The sequence below is a fragment of the Grampus griseus genome (genome assembly GCF_964374135.1).
Source record: "Grampus griseus genome assembly, chromosome: 11".
Classification (NCBI taxonomy): domain Eukaryota; kingdom Metazoa; phylum Chordata; class Mammalia; order Artiodactyla; family Delphinidae; genus Grampus; species Grampus griseus.
Genome location: NC_139005.1, coordinates 72205598 through 72223803, shown reverse-complemented (window position 1 = coordinate 72223803; position 18206 = coordinate 72205598). Strand labels below are relative to the sequence as shown.

General features: G+C 46.5%; 1 protein-coding gene across 3 annotated transcripts in view; it reads left to right on the top strand.

The window, feature by feature from the left end:
- The window catches only part of POC1B (POC1 centriolar protein B), a 207354-nt gene extending 189571 nt beyond the window's left edge, over positions 1-17783 (top strand). For 2 of the 3 annotated variants that reach the window (XM_082665743.1, XM_082665742.1), the window contains one exon: positions 16132-16339. In XM_082665743.1, coding sequence (XP_082521869.1) covers positions 16132-16203 — 72 coding nt within the window. In that variant the 3' untranslated portion in view covers positions 16204-16339. Of the gene's footprint in view, positions 1-13343; positions 14035-14651; positions 15090-16131 lie in introns of all 3 variants that reach the window. The other variant, XM_082665740.1, reaches the window with a different exon arrangement.
- Positions 17784-18206: the final 423 nt, after the last annotated feature.

Below are 18206 nucleotides of genomic sequence, written 5' to 3'. Positions count from 1 at the left end.
ATCATTATCACCCAAAGTCCACAATTTACATAAGGGCTCACTCTTGGTGTGGGACATACTATGAATTTTAACAAATATATACTGACACGTATCCACCATTATAATATTGTTTCACCACCCTAAATATCCTCTGTACTCCACCAATTCATCCCTCTCTCCCTCCAACCCTCAACAGTCACTGATCTTTTTCCTGTCTCTATAGTTTTGTCTTTCCAAGAGTGTCATATAGTTGGAATCATACAGTGTGTAGCCTTTTCAGATTTGCTTCTTTCACTTAGCAATATGCTTTTCAGCTCCTTCCATGTCTTTTCATGGCTTGATAACTCATTTCTTTTTAGTGCTGAATAATACTCCACTGTCTGGATGTACCACAGTTTATTTATCCCATTCACCTTCTGAAGGACATCTTGTTGCTTCCAAGTTTTAGCAGTTATGAATAAAGCTGCTATAAACATCTGCATGCAGGTTTTTTTTTGTGGACATGCTTTCAACTTCTTTGTGTAAATACCAAGGAGTATGATTGCTGGATCCTATGATAAGAGTATGTTTAGTTTTGTAAGAAGTTGCCAAACTGTCTTCCAAAGTGGCTGTACCATTTTGCATTCCCACAAGCAAAGAATAAGAGCTCCTGTTTCTCCACAACCTTGCCCGCCTCTGGTGGTGTCAGTGTTTCAGATTTTGGCCATTCTGATAGGTGTGCAGTGGTATCTCATTATTGTTTTAATTTGCATTTCCCTGATTACTTGCCATCTGTATATCTTTGGTGAAGTGTCCATTAAGGTTTTTGGCCCTTTTAAAAATCAGATTGTTCATTTTCTTACTGTTGAGTTTTAAGAGGTTTTTTTTTCCATATGTTGGGTAACAATTTTTGTCTGATGTGTCTTTTGCAAACATTTTCTCCCAGTCTGTGTCTTGCACATTTTTTTGAAAAGAAGTGAATAAGTCACCTTTAAAGATCTAACCAGAAATTAGAACTATCAAATGGTCACATTACTTTATTAGTAAATGGATAAATCTTTATTAATTCCCTTTGTAACCAATTCTTTGTTGCCAGCACAGCCATGTTTCTAGCTGTTTTCCTTGAGCTCTTTGAAGTAAAAGAATCTAACGTGTAATGGACAAGTAAATGCAAATGCAGATTGGGATGTTGTGATATTTAAACTGCCCTTAGAGTAAGAACGAATTTGTGTAAGGATTAAAAAGGGTTATTCTTCTGTAATTTGTAATCTCCCAATTACTTTGTGATGAATTTTGCTAGTAAGTTTTCCAAGAAATGCATGTTAAGAGAGAACAAATGAATCAGAATAATTTACTGTACCAGAGCAAATATTTCCATTTGAGAGAACTAATCACTTATTCCTTAAGTAACTCCTTAGAAAGTACTGTATATTATCTTCTCCTTATGTGTTCCTGACATGTACCCTTATTATATCACTCTAGAATCATTTAGTTTTCATATATAAAACAAAGAACCATGGAGTTCCTCATTGTAAGTCTAAATCGTCCCATCCTGGGTTGGCAGGACTCTGTCCGTCACCTAACACCACCATCCTTTTTGATCTTGAACTTTGATACTGTTCTACCTGCACACTGAATGCTACTTCGGCAACATTCTCTCTTAGGTCATGGTCCCACCTGTTAGCTTCTTGAGGCGAGTGTCCCCATGTGATTTATCTTTTTATTCCTCAGAAGATCTTGCCCCAGCTCAGCAGATATATTGAGCATGGATTTTTTTAAAGGTAGAAGACAGTCATTTTGACAAAATGGAAAGCATTTTCAGTTTGTACTGCATTCTGTGACAGATACCGGTGATACCCTTCCAAAAAGAGGAGAGAATTCTGCTATGGTTCTGGGCGGTGAAATGGCGATCTAGTTGTCAGAGAGGCCGCGGCAGCAGGTGGAAAAGGCACGGCCAGGTGTCCCTTGCTACCAGGCCAGGGTCTAGGACCCCCAAAACAAAAACACTTGAAAGCATTATGCCCAACTCTTCACTTAAATGACCGTGTTTAACTCCTTTACAGACAGGGGACAACCCCCACCCCTATTTCAGCAACAGGAGTAACAGGAGGAACATCCCTTACACTTTTGTTTCTAATGAAAAGAAAAACAATGGGGAGACAAGCTTTTTTTTTTTTTTTACAAAATTTCACTTTACGGAACAGTGTTTTTAACCACACATGTTGCGATGGCATTTACGTCCTAAAGGCCGCGGGTGATTGTATTAGAAATGCCACTTCCGGGCTTCCCTGGTGGCGCAGTGGTAGAGAGTCTGCCTGCCGATGCAGGGGACACAGGTGCGTGCCCCGGTCCGGGAAGATCCCACATGCCGCGGAGCGGCTGGGCCCGTGAGCCATGGCCGGTGAGCCTGCGCGTCCGGAGCCTGTGCTCCGCAACGGGAGAGGCCACAACGGTGAGAGGCCCACGTACCACAAAAAAAAAAAAAAAAAAAAAAAGAAATGCCACTTCCTGGGTAGTTGAGCAATTGGAGCTTCTGCAGGAACTTAACTGTTTCTGATGCTTTTACTCAACTTTCAACTTATCTGCAGGTCTGAAATTTTCATAATAAAAAGTTAGAGGCGAAAGGCAGTTTGTCTCCTGGAGAGAAATGTCACCAATGGCATTTAGAATAACATTTCCCCCTCTTTCCTGGCTTACAAGCATCTCTCAGCACCTTCCTGTGTGAGGTAAGTTAAGGATTTTGTCATCTTCTATTAATAGGGAGGGATTCTGAGTCACAGAAAGGCTAAGTGATTTTTCTAGCCCCAGAAATAAGAGGAATAAAATGAAGCAAGATGATTAGTACATTATTTTAGGAATAGGACTATTATGGTGGAGAGCATCATTTTCTTGAACAACTGCAATTGCTTCCTAACTGGTTTTCCTGCCCCCAATTTCTCTCTCCCCTCCAGTCTACTCACTCGCTTTGTTACCAGAACCATATTCGGAAATCATGCCACACCCCTGTATAAAAATCTGTGATGACTTCTCACTGCCTAAAGAAAAATTCCAAACTCCTTAGCAGGACGTCCAAAGCCCAGGTCCATCTGGCTTTAAACTACCTTTCCTCTTTCTTTGCCACTCTGTGCCATTTATAACTGCTCAACTGCTCTCTGGTTCTCACGCACGTCCGTCCATGCCTCCAAACCTTCGCTCACGCCATCTGGCTCTCTTACCCAGAAGACCTTTCTTCTTCTATCCTTCTGGGACCATGGAGAGGGGGGAATCTGCTTACCCACGGGGATCTGACTCGAATATTGTCTTCTCTGGGACACTTACCAACACCCAGGGTCAATGGACCCATTTCCTCCTCTTGTTCCCATTGTACATTTTTTCTATTGCAATTACTATATTTAGTTTCTTACATTCTAGGAACCTGGGCATGTGTCTAACCTCCCCAATCAGACTTCTTTTTTGTGACAGCAGGGTCTGACTCTTACTGATTTCCATATGCTCCAGCAATCACTTCAGATCTAGACACACAACAGTGTTCGACGCAAGCCTTGATGCTGTTGTCAAGAGAAACCCTCTTTTAGGCAAAACCACAGGCAGATCTGGGTACCGTTTCAGCCCCCTGAAAGAAATCAGAGCTCGTGCCAGTTCAAGAGTTGAGTTGACAAGGACAAGCAGATTAGTTATGCCTGAGGTTGCATTTTTCTGTAACGAAGTTCTGATATTTGCGGATAAAGTGTACTATTTGATTCATCTTTCCAGGTAACCTACAAGAAAATTTCTATACTTTGTGGACCAGAGCTGGTGGGTGAGGAACCTGGCTGTCCAGGCTATTAGGAACTTCTCAAAGTGTGGTCCATCTGTAAGAGCCACTATTGGCTGCTGGACTAAAAGGCAATTACCTGGGTCCCTCTCTAGACCTCAATCAGGGTCCCTGAGTGGGAGTCTGGAGTGTGGGCCACAGGCAAGTACCTCCAGCTGTTTCTAAACATTTATTTTGAGACCCACTGGTCTGGCTGGAAACCTCTCCCTAGGCAAGCGGAATGAGTGTTGTGAATCCTTCTAAGGCAGAGGTTCTCAGCCCAGGTTGCGTATTGGAATTCCCTGGGGAACTTTTGAAACATATCGATGTCTCGGACCCAGATATCATTTAAATCAGACTTACTGGAGCTGGGATTTGAGAATCCATATTTTTCAAATGCTTTGCTTCTGAGCCAAGGTGGATGTTGGATAAATGTCAGATTCTTTGGATAAAAATCAGAGGCTTCTAGTGGTTAGAGACCCCAGATCTAGGTCACACTCTTCACTGCACCCCACCTCACTCTCACTATAAAAGTAAATCTCATACCAAATTTAACTAGATACACACACACAAAAATGTTTCAGCAAGTACGTACAGTCATCCAAACTGAGTCCTTCTCTCCACCTCAGTATTTTGATGAACAGCACCTTGCATAGAGGCCCATGCTGAAGGAAAGGCAGCAACATTCCAAAATAAAACCCAGCAGGGGGTGTAGTCTCACAGGGCAGGGGGCAGGGTCCTAGGTGAAGTGGAGGGTCACAGGTTCCAGTGCTGGAGGCTGCATGGTTACCTACGCAGGTGGTCTGGCTGCCCTCTTATATCTTGGTCATACAAGATCCATGGGTCCTGTCACACCTCCCCTAACAAGACACATCGCAAGCGCCACCAATTTCAGCAACAGATATAACTTTTTAACACCTTTTATGCAAATTAAAAAAAACCCTCACAGGTCACTGAGTCTAAGGTATTGGTTCATATTAGAGGATGTCACAGCTAATTCTCCATCTTTAAAGCATTAGAGTACTACAGTAGCTATACTGAATTACTTAAAGTAAATTACCATACAGACACTATAACAAAAGGGCAGAGAAATCCCCATTATAAAGGCTTTTTCCCTGGGAAACTGATTAGGCGAGAGGGATGGATTGGGGGAGGGGGCGGGGCATGACCTGGCAAGGCTTTAGACTTTTGGTAAAGAATCTAAAACTTCTGATGCCTCCAGAAAAACCTGAAATTTGTCAGACATTTAATAAAAATAACCTTGGAATCATGCATGTGCAAAAAATTACTATAGAAACTGAGCTGAGCAGGTGGCCCGTTTACTTAAGGCTAGGTATGCTTCTACCACGTGGCCTTTAGCAGCACACTCTTGCTAGGCAAGACGTCAGAGGAAGGAAGGAACTTTCCAGAGGAGATTTCTTAGTTGCAGGAGGCCTTAAAAGCTTGAGTGTATCAATGCGTGCTCCCATCAGCGACAACAAACCCAGATCACTGAGGATGGTTACATCGCTTGGGCCAGTAGACTTCCAATTCACCTCCTGCAGACTGTGCAAGCTATTGCACAGTGCAAGGAAGGGCTGTGAGCCAGCAGTGATGGAGGGGGAAAGTGCCTGCTGCTTCAGCAAGTCAGTCCTAGACTGCTGGGAAGTCCCTCCAAGACAACCAATGTCCCCAAGGTCCCCAATCTATCCACATCTCTCAGCACACTGAGATCTGGGCTGCTTATATCAGCAACTAAGAGGGGTGGTAAAGCAATTGACTCCGTTCTTTAGCATTTTTCTTTCAGAATTTTGCACTGATTCTTTTTTCTATTCCTAAGAACAAAACTGGCACTGTAGTGTTTTTCATTATATAATCCCTTTTCAGCAAGGTCAGTAAACATTTATCAAGATCTGTGTGTGTGTGTGTGTGCGCGGGGTGTGTGTGTTAATAATAAAAACAGGTAACTGCCAATGAATTAGTATTGTTTCAGGACTGTTCCTACCCCTTTACAAATGTAACTCATTTATCACAACAGTCCTGTGATATACTATCCCCACTTTACAGATAAGGAAACTGAGGTATATGGCGATTATGCGATTTCCTTCAGAGTCACACTCTAGAAAGGTTTAGAATCCAGATTGGTCTGACTCTAGAACTCCCAGGCTTGACCAGCAAGATAAAACTGAACAAATAATGTAGATGCTGCTATTTAATAATAGGTTGCATGAAGTCACTCTTATCAGGTAGGGAGCAGCGGGTACTAAAGAGGTTTTGAAGGGACTGAGATATTCAGATTCCCGTGTAATTACCTGATATTTGAGCCCAGCCCTCCCCACTATAAAATTGTGGTAATAGTATACCTGCTATGCAGAATTATCACCGTAATTAGACTGAACACGCGCAAAGCTTGGTGTTGAATAAATTGTAGCTTTCTGTTGTTATTTTCATGGTATACCCAAATATAGCTTTTGTAATTAACCCACCAAATGCTGTAAAGCAGTACTGCTTAGACTGGGGTTTGGAAGCTCCTGGGGTTCCACAAATATATTCCTGAGGAATCTGTGAGTTCTTAAGTTTGATAAACGGAGTGAAAGCATTCCTTGCATTGTGGACACACAGTCATTTCTACTGATTGCTGAGGCAAAAATAGGCTGGCAGGAAATAATTCCTACTTAGAAAAATAATTAGTTCTCTTACACAACAGCTACCTGTGCTGCTCACACCTGCATAAATAAAGGAACACAAGATGAGGAGAAATGTCACCCGAGGAAACATGGCCCATACAAGGAGGCACAGGGCAAATCAACTGCACGTAGATGCAGCATGGCCAATGCCCAGGATGCTGCACACATGAGGCCCCATGACACGACCAGGGAAGGTTCCTGAAAGATGAATACATAGAGTCCCTCACCTTCCCTGAAGGAAATGTTAGCCTAATTTCCCACCAAGGATCCTCACTGGGGCTTTGGAAATAGTACAATGGGAAGCAAGGTGCTGTCATTCCTTTTCCAAAACAAAAAGCAAACCAGAAAAGTCTAACAGTAAGTGAACTTGGCTATACTGCAGACGCAGAGGTGCCAACCCCCTGATGATTTCTTACACATACATTTACACATGCCTTTACTTTCCTACTTTGTGAAAATAAAAGAGAAGAGGGAAGAATGAAGGAATGTTTTCCCATGGGAAGGAAAAGGATTCAAAAGCATCTGAAAGGAGAAATCAACACTGCTAGCTGTAAGTGAATTTCCTTACTAGAGACTAACTTCCAAAGAATATTCTTGATAGAGTCTCTATGGGATCCTGAATGTACACTAATAGGTATTCCATCAGGGGAGGGGAAACAGAAACCCAAGAAAGCTGATGAAGACCTAATTTTTAAAAAACTTCGATTGGGGTCAAGGTCTGAATTTCACAGTAGTTCATATTTTTCTTCAGGTTGTATAATTCCGGCAAGGTGTGAAAGTGCCACCTCTTTCACAGGAAAGCTCTGACCACTCCCTCCATGTGACTGTGGGTGTGACTCTGGAACTGCTGCTGTCTAGCTGCCTGTTAGTCCCCGTGTAAGCTTACCTGCCTTTCCTTCCACGGCTGCATTGTTTGGGGACATTGTTACCATTGTTACCCGCCTTCAATAAGCTCCCTGCAGCTGACCCTGGGGCAAGCTGCATGAAGCTGCAACACCAGAAGCAGTTTGATGGCAAACAAGGATCTGCAGTCATGTTATTTTAATTTGCAGCTCACATTTGAAGCTCCCTGTGGTTTTTTCCATGCACAGCGCATGACTGTATATTACCTTGGTTTCCTATTGTCAGTCCTTTGGGCCTCTTGGGTTCCACGGTGCCTACCGGTCTGACATAAGTTGCTGTCTTTTCAAGGCACCTGTCAAGAAAGCACAACAGAGTTTTGTGAACCCCATATGCCGTTTATTTAAAGTCAGACTATTTCGAACATATTTCTCAAATGCAGTTGAATTGTGTTCTGAGGTTTAGCTGTCCTGAAACTCACCGACTGTCACTTTTTTTTTTCAATTTTTATTGGAATATAGTTGATTTACAATGTTGTGTTAGGTTCAGGTGTACAGCAAAGTGAATCAGTTATACATATACATATATATACTCTTTTTTTTAGATTATTTTCCCAAATAGGTCATTACAGAGTATTGAGTAGAGTTCCCTGCACTATACAGTAGGTCCTTATTAGTTGCCTATTTTATATATAGAAGTGTGTGTGTGTCAATCCCAATCTCCCAATTTATTCCTCCCGCACTTACCCCCTGGTAACCATAAGTTTGTTTTCTACATCTGTTACTCTACTTCTGTTTTGTAAATAAGTTCATTGGTACGCTTTTTTTAAGATTCCACATATAAGTGATATCATATGATATTTGCCTTTCTCTGACTTCACTCCACTGTCACTTTGAGGGCCTCCCTGGGACCTCTAAAAAACCTGAATCCTGGATATGCCACAGAGTCCATTTTAGGGACTTCCCTGGTGGCACAGTGGTTAAGAATCCACCTGTCATTGCAGGGGACACGGGTTCGATCCCTGGTACATGCCACATGCCGTGGAGCAACTAAGCCTGTGTGCCACAACTACTGAGCTTTCACTCTAGAGCCGGCGAGCCACAACTACTGAGCCCACGCACCACAACTACTGAAGCCTGTGCACCTAGAGCCCGTGCTCCGCAACAAGAGAAACCACCGCAATGAGAAGCCCATGCACCGCAACGAAGAGTAGCCCCCACTCGCTGCAACTAGAGAAAGCCCGCGTGCAGCAAGTAAGACCCAACACAGCCAAAAATAAAAAAACAAATAAAAAAACAAAGACTCCATTTTTAAGTCAGATCTTCCAAAACACACTCTCCCTATTAGTGAAAATCTGTTTAACTATTTTCACATGATGTGTTAATTAATGTCATTATATTCATAGAGATTACTCCAAGATTAAAGGTCATACTAACCCTTTCAGGTCTCATCAATCGCAAGTGTTCTCAAATGCAGGAAAATTCCTGCAAAGTTGGAATGCTTCTCCAATAACCAAGCAAACATTTATAACTGAAAGATTTTCTTTTAAGGAACTTTCCAGGGGGAAACACCAGGAAGAATTCAAGCACGAGTGCTCATTGCACGCACACACTATCACTCAGAGAGACAGTAGGATCTATGAAATTGTTTCTGTGCACTTATGAAAATGGATCAGAGATGACCTGCTGTACTCTCCAACCTTTAAACATAGCTCTCTACATGTGACTGATACCCTAGGCAGGGAACTGAGGCCTCTGGAAGTAAGGAAGCCTGTGGCTCTTATAGTCACTAGAGCTCTCCTGAGAAAGCTTTTCCTGGGGGCCCCGGCAACAGGGCCAGGATGATGAGATTCAAAGCAGGATTACCAGCAACAGCGAGTCAGTTTTATGCAGAAATGAAGCAATGAGTTTAAAAACCGTTGAATACCTACTTTGTGCCCTTTGTGTGTCATCTTGGCTGTCTCTATCCTCGCAGTCCTTTGAGGCAGGTGTAACTATTCCCCATTTTACATACTGCTGAATTCCTTTCCTTGCTTTATTTTCCTCCACAGCACTTTTCCTTTCTAATATACTGTATAATTATTTATTTTGTTCATTGTCTCTTGTTACTAGAATATAAGCTCCAGGAGGGCAGGGTTCTTGTCTGTTTTATTCACTGCTGCTTTCCTGGTAGCTAGAGTAAATGAGTGAGTGAGTGAATGAGCGAATGAATGAATGAATGGAGGCCCGGAGAGGTTAAGTGACTTTCCCCTATCTAAATACTAGTTAGAGACAGAGCTACGATTTGAACTCAGGCCCATGTGCTACACTGAGACACATCAGTAATGGTAGATGCGAGGATTACCATCTAAGACATACTCTAAGAAAGAAAACTGTATGGGCATTTATTGAATGGTTGACTAATGAAAAGGTGCATACAGTCAAAGAAAACCGCCAGATGTAAAAGGAGCAGGAAGGAAATGAGCCTAACTTTTGATCCTTGACATCTGTGGGGAAGGAGCAACATAATTTGTGAAGCCTGGAATTGCCTGGTGGTCAAAATTCAAAGTGCAGACCTTGAATCCTTCAAACTTCAGCAGCAACAGCAGAGCGCGGTGGGCGCGGTCTCCACAACACCCTGTAATATGGGTATGTGGTAGTCCTGGAGGCTCTGTGAAGAGTCGGGCTTCAAATCCTGACCCCATCGTTGGCTCCTGTGTGACCTCAGGCAAATTCCTTAATCTCTGTAAATGAGGATAATTTGCATGGGTTTTCTGAAGACTGACGGAAATATGCATGTAAACACAGAAATCAAGACCATGCCCACCAGGCGGTAAATACCCACTACATATGACTTCTATTATATCAGCTTAGTGTACAGAGTGTTTAAGAGGGGACCAGTAGGGAGAAGTTAGAAGGGTAGCTGGGTATATTCGGTATTTAACTGCGGTAAAGGATTTTGATCGTGGTCTGTAACAGCACCTGCTTTGCTTGACAGCTAAATTGGCATGGATTTAACTGCTTAGTGCAGTTCCTCAGAGGATTTCTTCTTAGACTAGGGAATTTCAGGCGGGCTGTTAGGCATCAAAGGGCGTCTTTGGGATGGAAAGGACGGCGGCCATTCTGCAGGTTCAGAATTCAGAAAGATAAAAATAATATTAACAGTTAATGACACACCAACAACGTCTTAGGGCATCTCACTTTACCCATTCAGCCATCACACCGATTCTGTCATTTTCCGTATGCCAGCGTGGAAGACTACGGCTTAAAAGAGTTAGACGATGTAATCAAGGTCGCACATTTAGGAAGGGGTGAGGGCACAATTCAAACCCAGGCCGCCCCACTCCAGAGGCCCTTTCTTTATACCGCACGTTTTAGGACCAAGAGGTCTGAATGCCATTTTATACAGTGTCCTGAGAAGGACTGAGGGTTCAGAAGCACGGGTAAAGCTAAACGTTTCAGGTTTGAGAAGTGTTGCAACCATCCTTCCAAACTAATGCCCAGGCTCAGGTATCAGCACTTTAAAAATAGCTAAGTGGAAAACAATTTCCCTTCTTGCATTTTCTGTTGGAGGTCTGTTGGAGGTCTTGGGCTGAAAGATTATGCACTTCTCAGTTCCGCTGGTTTGTTCAAAAGAAGCAGGCATCCTGCTTCTCCCCTCCTCGCCTCCAGGTTCCAGTAACAGAAAGGTCTCGGGGTAGGGACATCTGTAACAGGTGGAGGCGGATCGGAGGCGTCAACTCCAGCGCAGGCCTCCTCCAGCTGGAACTGGATAATATCCAGTGAAATATGGGAGCTCTGTTCCAAGGGATGCCCAAAAAAGGCGCGGGGATAGGAGCGCTGCAACTCCCACCTTCACCGAACACGCTCCTCCAGGGGCGGCCTGACTGTAGCAAAGCTCCAAAATTGGCAACCTGGGCCTCGCAGCCGCCTTTTTTTAGCCTATATTCCCCAAACCAGAGAAGAGGCGGGTGACTAAAAATGCAAATTGGAGCGGGGGCGTCAGCAGGCCGGCCCGTGGGTGTGGGGCGTCTGGCTTGGGGAGACCCCGCGACCTCAGGTGCCCTCGGCGATATCAGCGGTGGACGCAGAGCGCCGCGAGGGCGCTCGGAAAAGCCGCTCCCCGCCGAGCGGCTGCCTCCGCTTCCGCCTCCCCGGCGGCGGCGGCGGCGGCGGCGGCTGCGGCGGCGGGACAATGCGCGCCCTCTTTTCCGCCGTGGGTTAGGGAGGGGCAGCCGGATTAGGGCCCGCGCCTTCCGGCCGCAGGCCCCCATCCTCCACCTCCCCTGCGCGCCGCGCCGGCCGCACACAGGTGGCTTTCCGCTCGGGAGCTGCAGCCCCGGTACTTTTATATAACAACAGAGTTCTGCGCGCCTGGAATGCGTCTACCCGCCGCCGCCCGCCACGCCTCTATCCGGACCCCGCCGCCCGCCCCGCTCCGCCGTAACCCGGCCGAGCGCAGCTCGCTGGCCTAGCGAGCACCTTCCCAATTACCTGCTGGCTCTGCAGCGCGGCAGACACTTTCCCCAGGACTCCCAGCTCTCCTCGGGAGCAGGGGCTCCCGGCAGGCACTTCTCCTCGCCCCACACCCACCCCAGGCCTCTCCGGAGCTCGAAGTCCCGCATCGGCCCTGCACCGGTCCTCGGTGTCGCCGGACGCCCCGCGCCCGCTGAACGAGGAGGCGGAGGCGGCGGGTGCTAACGAGGAGCGCAACGCGTAGGAGCGGGCGGTGCTCCGCGAGGGCCCGGCGACTCGCAGGGGAGGGGGTGCCCGGGCAGGGAAGGGGGTGACCCTGTGCGGGAAGTCGGGGGCGGGAAGGAGTCTCCCTTTTGACATGCCTCGGTCTACAGTAACCAATCGCCGAGCCCTCCAGAGCCCCCGCAGCCTGCAGGCCTTGCGGGAGGACTTCCCCAGGCTTTGCGGATGGTGGGGACAGACAGCCGGGCTCCGCGTGCCCTTGGTGCACCTCGCCCAGGCGGCCCTTCCAGGCGGGCTCCTGTGTCGGAAGCTGAGCTAGGTTGCTCAGAAATGATTAACGAGCGCTACCCGCCCCCACCCCACCCAGGGCGCAGTGGGCGGGGGCGGGGGATTTGGATCCCCGTAACAATGGTTCATAACACCCCACGCCCCCGGAGAGGAATAAAAGCATCGGACTGCCCAACGAATTTGTTCCTGCAGTCTCCACTGTTTAAAAAAATTAATTAATTAAAACGCTCTTTTTAAAGAAAAAGCTTGCTTTCTATTCTCTGGACAACCAAGCATTTGTTTGTTTGCTTGCTTAAAAATGTTTCAACAAAATCCTGGTTTGTTCAAAAGATGTTGGATTAGCATTTAACACCTCATCGGTCACTAAAGCCCGGGCAGTTCACCAGCCCCAACACAGCCTCGGCTAAAAGAACATCAGAGTAAACAGAGCTGGGCTTTTTAAGCTGGCAAACAAATGCCACACACTGCCTAAGGGGGGTGGGGGGTGGGGTTAACGTGAACTCCAGTCCAAATGAGTTTAAAGGGAATAAAAGGGAAAAAGTCAGCACAAGTTTCCCTAAAGCTAGCTTGCGCGCCCAGGCGTCGCGAACAAGGGCTTTTGTGCCTGCTAATTGCACCATTTGTGCGCAAAAGTTCCGAAGCGAAGTGTGAACTCTCAACAGAAGGAAACATGAGACAACTGAAGTGCCCTGGTTTGTGTGCCCTGCTCCTCCTCCACCACCGCCTCCTCTTCTTTCTCCTTCCTCCCGCCGAGCCCGCTGTTGCAGCTTGTTTGCACTGGGGCTTATCCGGAGCGGAAATTCCTTTCCGTTTTTGTGAATGACAAACTCATTAACAATTCATCAACACAACCTGTTCCAGCCGGCCCGTCCCCACGGCAACAGCCCCTTCCGCAGCGCGCTCATTGGCTGGCCTGGAGAATGTATCCATTGAGACGCTCGCTGTTTGTATCCATTGAGGAGCTGCCTCGCTCGGGGGGTGTGCGAGGCTTGAGTCTAAGGGAGAGTGAGCAAATCGAGGCTTGAATAGTCCTAGGAGAAAGACGCCCGGGTGGATTTGAGGTGCAGTCTTGGAGGGAGGGATTAGGAGCCGCTGGGTTTTTTTTTTCTCCCCTCTGAGTAGCACGGAGTCCGAATTAATTGGATTTCATTCACCGGGGAGGAACAAAACTCTCCGGGCAGCTTCATTCAGAGAGATTCATTGACACTAAGAGCGAACGGCTGCAGCTGGGTGCAGAGGGAACCGCCGGCTTCACTTCTGTCTCGCCTGCCCCAACCGCTAACCGGGTTTGGGAAGGGCGAGGTGGAATTCAACCCCGCTCTGAGAGCGGCGGCTTCGCGCGGCGTGCTCGGCCTATGCCTGCCCCGAGGGGCGTCTGGTAGGTACCCCGCCCTCTTCGGCAGCTCGACCCCCATGATAGATACGCTCAGACCCGTGCCCTTCGCGTCGGAAATGGCGATCAGCAAGACCGTGGCGTGGCTCAACGAGCAGCTGGAGCTGGGCAACGAGCGGCTGCTGCTGATGGACTGCCGGCCCCAGGAGCTGTACGAGTCGTCGCACATCGAGTCAGCCATCAACGTGGCCATCCCGGGGATCATGCTGCGGCGCCTGCAGAAGGGCAACCTGCCGGTACGCGCGCTCTTCACGCGCGGCGAGGACCGGGATCGCTTCACCCGGCGCTGCGGCACCGATACCGTGGTGCTCTACGACGAGAGTAGCAGCGACTGGAACGAGAATACGGGCGGCGAGTCGGTGCTCGGGCTGCTGCTCAAGAAGCTCAAGGACGAGGGCTGCCGGGCGTTCTACCTGGAAGGTACGAGCCGGGGGAGCTCCACGCGGGGGCAGGACGGGGGACACCGGGCTGCGAGCTGCAGGCGGGACGCGCGTGCTGGAAGCGCCCCTGCAGCGCTCGGCTGGCGCTTCTGAGCCGCGCTGCTGCGCCAGGGGCAGTCTGCCGGCTCCTGGCTGCGAACCTCTCTAGAGTCCCGCACCCGCGAGCCGGGCCCGCGCGAAATCGACCGGCTTCCGGCCGCAGGCACTAGCCGGTTCTTTCTAACTAGGTCTCCTTCCTACCCGGGATATTCCCCACCATTCCCTGCTTTCTATCGTTCGATTTTTGAGTTCAGATTTTGCAGGACGGCAGAGGTCGTTGGGGTGCAGATTGACCCCTTCTAGCCCTTCAAGATATTCGGAAAAGTTGCCATTTTGTGCATTTCCGGATTCGGAAGAATAAAGGTTCCCAGGGGAGGCGGGCCCGTTCGTTCTGTTCCCAAGGGTGCACACTTCAGTGTCTTTCTCTTGTATCTGGCTGTGTGTGCAGGGCGGCTGGAAGGGTTCTGTGGTGTGTTTCTGCGTGAGGCTGCGGCTCTCAAAGCTGTGAAAACTACTACGGGATCTCGGGTTACATGATTGCTTTTCTCGTTCTGGCAGGTGGTTTCAGTAAGTTCCAAGCCGAGTTCGCTCTGCACTGCGAGACCAATCTAGACGGCTCGTGTAGCAGCAGCTCGCCACCGTTGCCAGTGCTGGGGCTCGGGGGCCTGCGGATCAGCTCCGACTCCTCCTCGGACATTGAGTCTGACCTTGACCGAGACCCCAGTAGTGCAACGGACTCGGATGGCAGCCCGCTGTCCAACAGCCAGCCTTCTTTCCCCGTGGAGATCTTGCCCTTCCTCTATTTGGGTTGTGCCAAGGACTCCACCAACCTGGACGTGTTGGAGGAGTTCGGCATCAAGTACATCTTGAACGTCACCCCCAATTTGCCGAATCTCTTTGAGAACGCGGGAGAGTTCAAATACAAGCAGATCCCCATCTCGGATCACTGGAGCCAAAACCTGTCCCAGTTTTTTCCTGAGGCCATTTCTTTCATAGGTGAGACTAATTAACAGTCCTCGCTCAGACTTTTAAATGCAAAATTCCTAACCTTTCCTAGAGTTCAAGCCATTCATCTTTCTTGCTGCTTCTAATTTGTGGGGCTGCCGGTCTCTGATGTTCCAAGGGCGTTCTTAATTCTGGTGTATCTTCTTGCTAAGAAAAAGTGCCTTTTGACAAGGCTGCAGACCTCAGGTGTATTTGAAATGCTGTCTGCTGCTTGGCTCTGAACTCAGTCATTTGAAAGGGAGACCATTCGTAAGTAGACAACAGAATTTTCCCACAATCTTTGGACTAGAGGAGGGCCAGATAATAGTACTCAAGGTAGACGGGAATTCTAGCATGACTTTGTAATTTTAAAAGACCTGGGAGTTGTTTGAGAATACGAAGTTAGGCGTTGGAAAGCCCTGTGAATGCTAGATGTTGTAATCCAGCTGAATGTTACTGTGATACCGGTTCACAGTGAGACAGTGAGGGTAACCTGAGCCCAGCAGGAAGGACTGTGGGCTGAAAGCCTGGAGAAGCGAATCTCCAGGCATTGTAATGCATTTCCTATTACAAAGGAACTCATTTTCAGGCCATGTCGACATCCTGTTCCTCCTAATGGGCTGTCCCCTGTGACTTCCCTTTCTCTTTTAAAATGCCTGAATATCTCCATTGTTAGCTGCACAACAGTTGGAGAATAATTTAATAGACCCTTGCAGTCTGCTTGTCTGTATAAAAGGCATTCACGACCATATTGCAGGGTTTCTGGTATTCACATGCTGGGGCAAAGAATGCACACATTAAGGAGTTTTTTGTTGGCGGGAACTTAATACAAAAGCTCCCTTTTCAGAAAATATCTGAAATATGTAATTGTGCCCAGTGTACATGTTTTATCACAGTGATACATTTTCTGCTGCCTGCAGGGCTCAACTGCTGCACACAATTATTTTTAATCTTTTTTATGATTATCATTATTATTCAGTTTTTAGACTGGTCGTTCACAAAGGGTGGTTTTCAGTCTGCTGACATTTTGCCTTTCTTTTTTGTGTGTTTACAGATGAAGCCCGGGGCAAAAACTGTGGTGTCTTGGTGCATTGCTTGGCTGGTATCAGCCGCTCAGTCACTGTGACTGTGGCTTATCTCATGCAGAAGCTCAACCTGTCAATGAACGATGCTTATGACATTGTGAAGATGAAGAAATCCAACATCTCCCCCAACTTCAACTTCATGGGCCAGCTGCTGGACTTCGAGAGGACGCTGGGACTCAGCAGCCCCTGTGACAACCGGGTCCCAGCACAGCAGCTCTATTTCACCACGCCCTCCAACCAGAATGTCTACCAGGTGGACTCCCTGCAATCCACGTGAAAGGCCCCACACTGGGATGTGTCCGTTCTTCAGCAGTTTCTCTTAGCAGCATCAGCTGGGCTGCTTTCTTTGTATGTGGCCCAGGTGTCAACATGACACCAGCTGTCTGCATTAGACAAGGTTACCACGTGTGGAATTGGTTATTCCAAAGGGAGAGATTTGCTCCATTCTCGTTGGAAGAACAGGACCTGCTGTATAGATACAGGCAGTAGGTTTGCTCCACACCCGAGTGTACAGCCTACCCCTGCAGGGACTGGGATTCGAGAACTTCCAGGTATATAGGGTAGGACCAAATGGTAGGGTAGGAGCATGTGTTCTTTAGGGCCTTGTATGACTGTTTCCTTTTGCATCTGGAACTGACTCTATATTGTCTTCAGTGAAGACTGACTCAATTTTGCATATAGAGGAGCCAAAGAGAGGTTTCAGCTCTGTATTTGTAGTATCAGTTTGCAAAAAAAAAAAAGAAAATAAATAAATAATCAATCAAATGAATCTGATACTCCATTTGATTATTGTAAATATTTGATCTTAAATCATTTGACAGTGTTTGTTTGAACTGTGTTTGTTTTTCCTTTGATGGGTTTAAAAGAAATCGTCCAAAGGGAGAAAGAGCAGTATGCCACTTCTTAAAACGATTGAAACTTTTGCTCTTTTCTAATCCAAAGGATATATTTGCAGCATGCTCGACTTTACCAATTCTGAATGACGTTTTCATGGACACTTATGATCACAGAGACCTTGTTATGGTGCAGTCTCCAGTGTCTTTCATATATCTTCCTTGTGACCTTTTTTTTTTCTCTTAATGTAGTTTGACTCTGCCTTACTTTTGTAAATATTTTGGCTTGTATTGTCTCAAAGGGGATATCTTGGAAAGACACCAAAATCATGGGCTCACTTTTTTTTTTAAACTTCAGCTGTGCTAAACAGTATATTACCTCTGTACAAAATTCTTCAGGGAGTGTCACCTCAAATGCAATACTTTGGGTTGGTCTCTTTGCTTTTTAAAAACAATTTGTGCGTAACTGGAAGCGTGTGTGTGAGCCTGGGTACCCATTCAACAGGCGACATGCATATGATTGTGAAGGAGGGAGACAAGTGGCTCCATTATGTTCATGGTGTAAAGTTCTGAGCTGAAATTTATTATAAGAATGTAAAACCTTAAATTATTAATAAATAACTATTTTGGCTATTGAATGTGTATTTTTAAAAAATCTCTCCTTAATTGTACTTACATGTGAAGTGACACATTTTAGGACTTTTTCAGTTGGGGATTGATATTGGCTTGTAAAGTACATGTAGGAATAATGGGGCAAAGTTCTCATCTTTTAAGCTATTTCCAAGAATTTTTCAGGTGCATCTTTTGCTTCAAATAAAAGTGACAAGGGATTGACTATATCATTCCTATGGAGAATACTTTATACGAAGGGAAGAGAGTGATTACATCATTCCAATGGACAATACTTCCTAATAAGTTCTGGCTTACTTAAGAAAATTGTAATGCTCTTGAAGAAAAATGAAGTCTCAGAGCCCAGCTTGCTGAACTATAAGATTTGGTTATTCATGAATAGTCTTAAAGGGGGGGCACCAGAATAACAAGGTGACAGTTGCAATGTTCACCTCTCTTTCCTTCCGCCTCAGGGTCTTCTGCTCAATAATACTTAGACATGCCAGGGAGAAAGTAGAGATGATTCTTTTTCTGGTCTGTAACTGTCTGGCAATTCTACCTGCAAATTCTAGCGTTGGAATAACAAATGAGTCTGGGATGAT